This window comes from Pseudoliparis swirei, chromosome 23, assembly GCF_029220125.1.
Source record: "Pseudoliparis swirei isolate HS2019 ecotype Mariana Trench chromosome 23, NWPU_hadal_v1, whole genome shotgun sequence".
Classification (NCBI taxonomy): domain Eukaryota; kingdom Metazoa; phylum Chordata; class Actinopteri; order Perciformes; family Liparidae; genus Pseudoliparis; species Pseudoliparis swirei.
Genome location: NC_079410.1, coordinates 17593569 through 17601249, shown reverse-complemented (window position 1 = coordinate 17601249; position 7681 = coordinate 17593569). Strand labels below are relative to the sequence as shown.

Sequence of the window (7681 nt, the reverse complement as noted above, 5' to 3'; positions counted from 1 at the left end):
CACGTGACTCTTTTTACAACGCCGATGTTATCGGGATGCTTCTCTCGATGGACGAGGTGAGGATGAATCCACTGTTCCTGTGATGTCGATGCAGTAAGTTAAAAAAAAAGATAATAATGAAACTGAGCCGGTGTGTTATTCATTCACTTTTTTAAGCAAATCTCTTTAAAAACAGAAACGGCGTCCCTGAGGCGGAACCAGCCCATACCGACTCACACGCCACGGCAAACCTGCTCCGAGCGCCTCTTAACGTGTCGCTACACAGGTTGGAGCTCAACCGCGTCTGCCGGGAGGAAAATAACAAACCGTACGCAGCGGGACGAGTGGAGACTCAACCCGGACAGTGCGTGTGCGTGTGTGTGTGTGTGTGCGTGCGTGCGTGCGTGTTCGAAGGCTGTTGTTTGAGTTAAAGGAGGGTTCTGCCAGAGTGAATGACTTTGCTAATGCTTCAGGTATTTCGACATGCCGCGGCATGCTCGTTTACACACACACACAGGCCTATCATTCTTATGTTTGACAGCTGTGTGTGTTCGTCATGCGTGTGTGTGTGTGTGTGTGTGTGTGTGTGTGTCGTTTGTCTGCCTCCGACAGGTTTATTGTGGCAGGGCAACAGGGCCTTGTGCTTTCTCTTAAGGGGCCTGTTTTCTCTCTTGGAGGATTCAATTAATCCGAGAGGGGACGCGTCTGAGCCACATCTCACACACACACACACACAGGGGTCTGTGTCTTGAATACATATAAACACACACTCACCGCATTAATTTGAACGTAAACCGACACACTAACCAAGTGGCGTGGAAGACAAATTGGTATTGGCTCTGGCCCACAAGCTGCATGAATTATGCTGACACCGGCGCACGTGTGTGCACGTTCGCATGTGTGTCTGTGTGTGTGTGTGTGTGTGTGCGTGATGGAAAGAGAGAGAACGTCTGAAGGGCTACCACATTTATCTAATCGTGTACGAATGTGTTGTGGTCAGGATAAATCTCTTCCTTTCTCTCGGCAGAGAGTCCCCGGGGGGAAACCCCAGCTCTAACTGCACTAAGCACAATCACATGCTCCCATTCCCATCAAGACCTCAATCCTCTCATCTACACACACACACACACACACACAAACAACAACCTCAGCTCTTATCCCCTGAAAGCAGAACTCGGCTCTCCCCCTCAGGGACTGCGCCCACTTAGTTCTCCTTCGCCCATTTGTCTTCAGCTGTTTTCATCTCCATCTATTGACTTCCCTTCTCTGCACTCGCCACAACACCTTCATTTGGTTTCTGCGTCGCCCTCCTATCCTCTGCTTCTCCCTGATAAAAATATATATATATATGTGTTTGAGTGAGAGATGAGGCAAAAAGTCGCTGGTTCAGGGAAGTGATCGCCTCAGTGCGGCCGGCGGCGCCCTGAATGTCACGTCCGCCTCATTAAACACACTTTTGTTCCCGCCGCACTCCAGAAGGTCACTCCGTACGGTTTAAGTTATCGTCTACATCAGTGGTGAGTTTATACAACACTGAGATTAGACCTACACCCGCTACACACACACACTTTACCTGTCCCGAGGCCTGGGATTAATGAATGATGCGTCTGCGCGCGAGGCAACGTCGGACTGAATTTAAACATCAGCTCTTTCTAGAGATGCACCGATCAGGTTTTTGGTGCCGATCACCGAAATCAGTATCTGCCGATCCGATAATACCGATCACCGTGTCGATTGAAGCATTCTATTTATTGTGTAGCATTATTGCCTCGGACTATGAGGAAATACATATATAAAGCAACTCAAACATTAAAGAAATTACCGATTTCTTTAAACATTTAGGACTTTTACTTTGAAAAATGTCCTAATTGATACATTAAAATTGTTTGATTTCTGTTGTAGGGGATTTCAGATATGTATGGAACACATCTGCATCATTCATTTCCTGGAACTCTTGGGGAAATCTATTTACAGGACTTTTTTTAACATACAAAAGTCTGACTTATTTTTATAAACTCTTCCTTGGTACAGTAAAAATGTTTTAATGTTAGCATAATTTAAGCTAAATCTCAGAAACGATCTATAAAGATACAAAATCAGTTCATTGTTTACTTTTATATCTTAGTGTATGATCTGTCATCTTATTTTGATAAACGGATGTTATTTCACGTGGTTCTTTACGCTAACTTTGCAAAACCGGATGTTGTCACTTAAATCCTTCCGCTAACTTTATCAAAACCCTCGCGCTCCCGATCGAATGCGTTTACCGTGAGCATCAGTCTGTAGGGGCAGACATGTGAGAGTCGGCTGAGTCGACCCAGAGATTCAACTCGGGGGACGGGGACGCCGCTCGGTGGTGAGGATCCCCTCGTGGACCTCTCACTCTGCGGCCCTCGCCGGGCGCATCGTCTCCGTTGCGATGCGCGGCGATTGAAACGTCTGATAATTCTCGCAGATGTTACGTCATCTGATCGGCCGTTTTGAGAACGCCGATCAAAACCGATAATGGGAATATCGGCCGATATGGATCGGCGCCGATCAGATCGGTGCATCCCTAGCTCTTTCTAAACAAAATGCAACAAATAAATACATACATGCAAATGTACCAACTTGTTATCGATTATTAAAATGAAATCGGGAATTTCTCAACACGGTGCATCTGGGGGTCTCGATCGAGCGCCTGGAGGATGTGTTTGCGATGCGATTGGACGTAGACACGGACCGGCAGAAGAAGCCGCGGGGGAAACTCTCGCGTCGCCATTTGGTCGTCGGGCGATCTCTGGGGAACGCGATCGTTCGACGTCCTCGTCGGGTGCCCGTCTGGATTCACGGTGAAATCATCGGCAACCTTTCCCGGTGACAGGCGAGTCTCCCCACCGGCGGTGCAGTCACATTTCAGCAGGTCCTACCTCTGTGATGCCAGAGGGAGGGAAGGGGCCAGATGGCCTCAATCTGGTGGCGGGGGTGAGGGGGGGAGGGGGTGAGGGGGTGAGGGGGGGGCCTCTGGCAGACCGACTCGAGACAGAGGACCATTTCACATCCATAACCAGTGACTCAGAGCCCTCCGTGTTTAGATAACACCCCGTGTGAATGGAGAGGAGCGCCGCGTCACCGGAGTCTTCACAACAGTCAACCCTGCCGCCGAGAGGTCGGCCAAAGACAACGCCGCCAAACAAAAACGCTTCCAGTGCCCGCGGAGAGCGTGTGTAAACAGCGGCGGCGGCGGGTGACCTTGGCTCCTCGAGCCCCAGAGTCACGCTGTTTATCGCAATTAAACAAGGGCGTTATGGACGTTCCAGACGGCCGGGTAGTTATCGCGTAACCGCGGCGGCGTTATGAAGAGCACGGGAGACCGAGAGCTCGATTGGGGGGGTTTGGCTAATGGGATTGTGCGAGAGACTTTAGATATCGAGGAGCGCCATAAAGCGTAATGACCTGCGTCCGACGGCGGCGTGTTGTCAGTGGGCGGAGGATGAGAGAGAGAGAGAGAGAGAGAGAGAGAGGGGGGGTGGGGGGTCAGTGTGTGGGTAGAATAAAATGTATCCCGCTTTAAAAAGGAGTGTTTCCACCGGCAATCTGGGAGGGAATGGCCGTCGGGTCAATTCCACTTCAAAACCCACGAGCAACGTTCAGCTCGTTCCACAGGGGGGGAGGAAGAGGATGAAGAACATCATCCTCAGTGAAACACACCGTGTCGCTACGGAGACACTTTACCCAGTGACGGTAGTTGCAAACACACACACACTTCATCACAAACACTTCATGATCATTTTAACCTGCAGATATTTCTGTGTTATTCTGAAGCGGCGGCGGTTCGCCGAGGTGCGCCCCGGCCCGTCTCTCTGCCGCGCTGCACACATCCATCATCCCGACGCTCCCCGCTGAGAGTTGATTTCATCTCCGACAGCCTCTTTCCATGAGTGCGTGTGCGAGACGAGTGTGTGTGCGAGAGTGTGTGTGTGTGTGTGTGAATGAGGGCTCTGTCGGTGTGTCAAATTAACCGTTCATCAGAGCCCTGCCCTGGGAGCTCCGCCTCGCTTTACTAGACCTCCGGTACCTCTCACACACACACACACACTCCGAGTGACAAGGAATGCCTCCATTAAACACACACACACACACACTCCAGAAACGAGGAGGAGCGGGGCGCACGCACAAGTGGGACTGGAACATTATTATCTCTGGGGGTTTGCCTCCGAAGAGAAACCAGAGAAGCTGTAATTGTATCCGTCGGCAGCTTCATGACTTCAGGGGGATGTAAGCAACTCAATGGGAGCATTTGTCAGACTTTCCATTTTCCAAAAAAAAGACACAGCAGACCCATCTTTCTCTCTTTCTCTCACTCTCTCTCTCTCTCTCTCATAAACACACACACATTCCCCCTCGAAAAAAACATATGTAAACATGCAGCGTTATCTTTTTTCCTCTCCTTTGCACAATGTTATTTCAAGCCTCCATTACTAATGGCGGGAGCAGACGTCACTGTGCGGGCAATGAAAGTAGAGAGGAGGGAATAACATGATCTACACACACACACACACATACGTGATGTAAACAAACACATGGGTGTGTGCTGGCCAAACATCCAGTTTGAACCCAAAGTGTGCTCATTTAAGAGCACACACACACACAATCTATCTCCCCTCACACAGGTAAATGAAGCATCAGCCATTTGCCAAATGTTCCAAGAGTGTGTCTTTTACTCCAAATACGGAAGACCACAGACATTTGTTTGGTTACCTGTCACACACACTCTAGAATCGGCCCTCCAACACAGTAGATATAGATATTTGACACACACACACACACACACACCATTGCACCCTGACCTGCATACTGCTGCAACAACACCCACCGCGGTGGGGGGCCCCTGTGTGCGCCATGAGCCCCACCGCCGTGCCGACGCACACGGGTCGTCTCCCCGCTGACCACGCGGCTCCCCGAGACTTTCCCATCTGAAACTTGTCCCCGCAGCCACACCTCCTCATGAAACCCGCGGCTGGGTCGAGATTGGAGCGGCATCCAAGAGATGACCGCACATGATGCCACGGGTGCGCTTTTTTTTGTTTTTGCGCAGCGTTATTTCAAGTTAATATTTGATGAGTTGCGTTTATTAATATTTGGGGGGGGGGGGGCAGTGGCGTCGCATACGTTGAGCAGCACTAAGGTCGGACACTTACCGTGGTGTTGATGTAGGTTAATGGCCGATGGCAGGAATTTTCCGGAGTGGAGAGGCGGCGGATGACTCGCGCCCAAGTGACCGGGCGAGGGAGGGATCCTCCCGGCCGCCGCCGCTGCTCCGAGACGGTGCGACTCCATTGCGAGCCCCGCCAACATCGGGGGTGGTACGTGGACGGATCGGGGAGGTCCAAAATCTCTGCCATCCATTATCCACAGTGGGGAAAGTTGTGAAAAGAAATAATCCGTTCGGATCGGCCCCCTGTTGTGGAGGGAGAGGAGCCAATGCCGGCTATAATAATGTCTTTAGTTTTCCAGGCGCGTCGGGCTCCCGTTCAGCCATCCTGCTGACCTATAAAACACACACGCTTGACACACAATCTAAAAGAGGAAAACACACACTAATCAAACTGTTGAGATGGTAGTTGGAGGACGTCTCCTCTTCGCAGCGAGCAGGCGGGTCAATGCGCGCAGTGACGCAGTTTGGAAAACCACTTAAAAAACTAAACTGCCGAAAACGGTCGAAACGGAAACACGGATGTGATCCCAACGGCGGGTCAGTGAACGCATCTTTAACTTAAATCCACAGCATTATTATCGAATGTAACGGACGAGCAGCGCTCCTCCCCCCCCACCGGACCACCACCGGGCTGCACACCGAGCAGGCACAGCCGCTCCGGGCTGCGCTTCTACGGGGAGAGGAGGCAGCCATCTGCTCGGTAAAACACCCAGAAACCACGCGATGGAAAACACTCGGTTTTTCTTCTTTAACAGCCCCGTATTTCACCTTTCCCCCCGCCTTTTATTTTCTCCGGTTACCGGCTGCTCTCTTGCACCGTGAACCAGCAATAGCTGCGGAGTCTTGTAAACCAATACACCATAAATACTGGAGGCGCATCAAATATAAATTTCAAACAGGTTAAAAATAAATACGGTCGCCAAACGCCTGCATCATTAATCAGCGGGGTGGCGTGTTGTTTGCGCCCCGCGTATGCGACGCTGGTCCCCGGGCTGCCTCGCGTTTGGACACCGATGCAAAAAAAAATCACAAACCCGTGAACACTTTCGGTCCGCCGTTAAAATAAATAAAAATACAAATCTAATTCCTCGTTGCATGTCAACCTCGTGGACGTGTCGGGGTGCAATAATGCGATAAATTCGCGGTTATTCCGTTTAACCAGCCCCGACTGGAGCGATATGCGATTTAAAAAAAAAAAGCAAGAGGGGCGATTTTAATCATTTTTGGCAAAAACAAATGATGACGCTCAATCTTCTAAGGAAAAAATATGAGTGATTTTTGTTTGTAAAAAAAGCAAAAAAATACTAAAAGTTGGGGAGTTTAAGAAGAACAACAAGCAACCTTCTGCTACTTCATCTGAGGAAACGAGGGGAGGAAACAGAGGGCTAACGATGAACCTTTATTTAAAGACATCTTGGCAACAAAAAAAAGATTAGCTTAAATTCATTTTAAATAATACAAAATAAATATGCTAAAGTCGCGTTAACCTTTTTAAAAGGCACGCAAACGCATCACAGCAGCGACTCGTGATAACCAGGCGGGCGGGATGTGGAGAAGGTTCACAGGTCACAATAAAGCTTCTTCTTCTTTTTTATAACCGAGAGAGAAACGCAGCAGACGGACACCAGCGTTGCCTCTTAGCCGTGAAACGCACACGCGGGGTGGAGGAAGGGTCGTCCTCCGCCGGTGTCATTCATGCGGCACGGCGGCGCAGCGGCTCCGCGTTTCGGCCACGTTTCAAACTTTCCACGGTTCCTCTGAACGACTCAAACTTTCTCTGCGGAAACGTCTCGAAACATTTTTTCACAACCGACGACAACCGCGCAGGAGGGAAATAGAGAAATGTCGTATGGATTTTTTTTTTAACTACAAAAAAAACAACCTCCGCGCCCTTTTCGCTCACATTTACGGTCCAAAAACGCAGAGAACTCGGGACACTTTCAGCTGGAGGGACGCAGAGAAACAAACGAGAAGGAGAAAAAAAAAGGAGAATGGCAAAACGCTTACTTTGAATGTGGAAAAAATCCAACTGAGCTAAAAAAATAATTAAAATCCTTTCTCAAAATGCGTCCAGGTTGCTGCGCGAGCCGGAGTAGTCCATTACAGGCTCGTCCGAAGGTAAACTGGGGGATAACTCGGGGGGGAGCGCGAGCCCCTGACGCGTCCGTAAACTCCTCAGCAATGAAACACAGCATTGTTTTTGCACGCCCCGCCCATCTCCCTCCGCTACCACCCAACCCCGGACCAGCCCAGTACGGGTTTTTGCAAAGCGGCCACCTGATTGGCTGTGCAGATGTCAATCAAAAAAAACACAGTGTACCAAAAAAAAATACACGCTGGCCACTCGCCAGCAGTATAAAACCAATTATGGAGCAAGGACTCAGGAGGTTGAGCCGTTTCAAGGTCCCCTCTCCCTTCAAGACTGAGTGATCAAAACAAGCAGTGGGCTTCTTCTCTCCCCTTATTTTTCTTTAGAGGTGGGGGCCAGTTTCAATGCCCCCCCCC

The 7681-nt window shown here is 50.0% G+C and overlaps 1 protein-coding gene across 2 annotated transcripts in view; it reads right to left on the bottom strand.

The window, feature by feature from the left end:
- Nucleotides 1–7300, bottom strand: part of tnrc18 (trinucleotide repeat containing 18) — a 73329-nt gene extending 66029 nt beyond the window's left edge. Inside the window, exons 1-2 of one of the 2 annotated variants that reach the window (XM_056408144.1) lie at nucleotides 7184–7300; nucleotides 5160–5509 (exon numbers count right to left, since the gene is read on the bottom strand). In XM_056408144.1, coding sequence (XP_056264119.1) covers nucleotides 5160–5367 — 208 coding nt within the window. In that variant the 5' untranslated portion in view covers nucleotides 5368–5509; nucleotides 7184–7300. Of the gene's footprint in view, nucleotides 321–5159; nucleotides 5510–7183 lie in introns of those variants that run through there. The other variant, XM_056408145.1, reaches the window with a different exon arrangement.
- Between the last annotated feature and the right edge of the window lie 381 nt (nucleotides 7301–7681).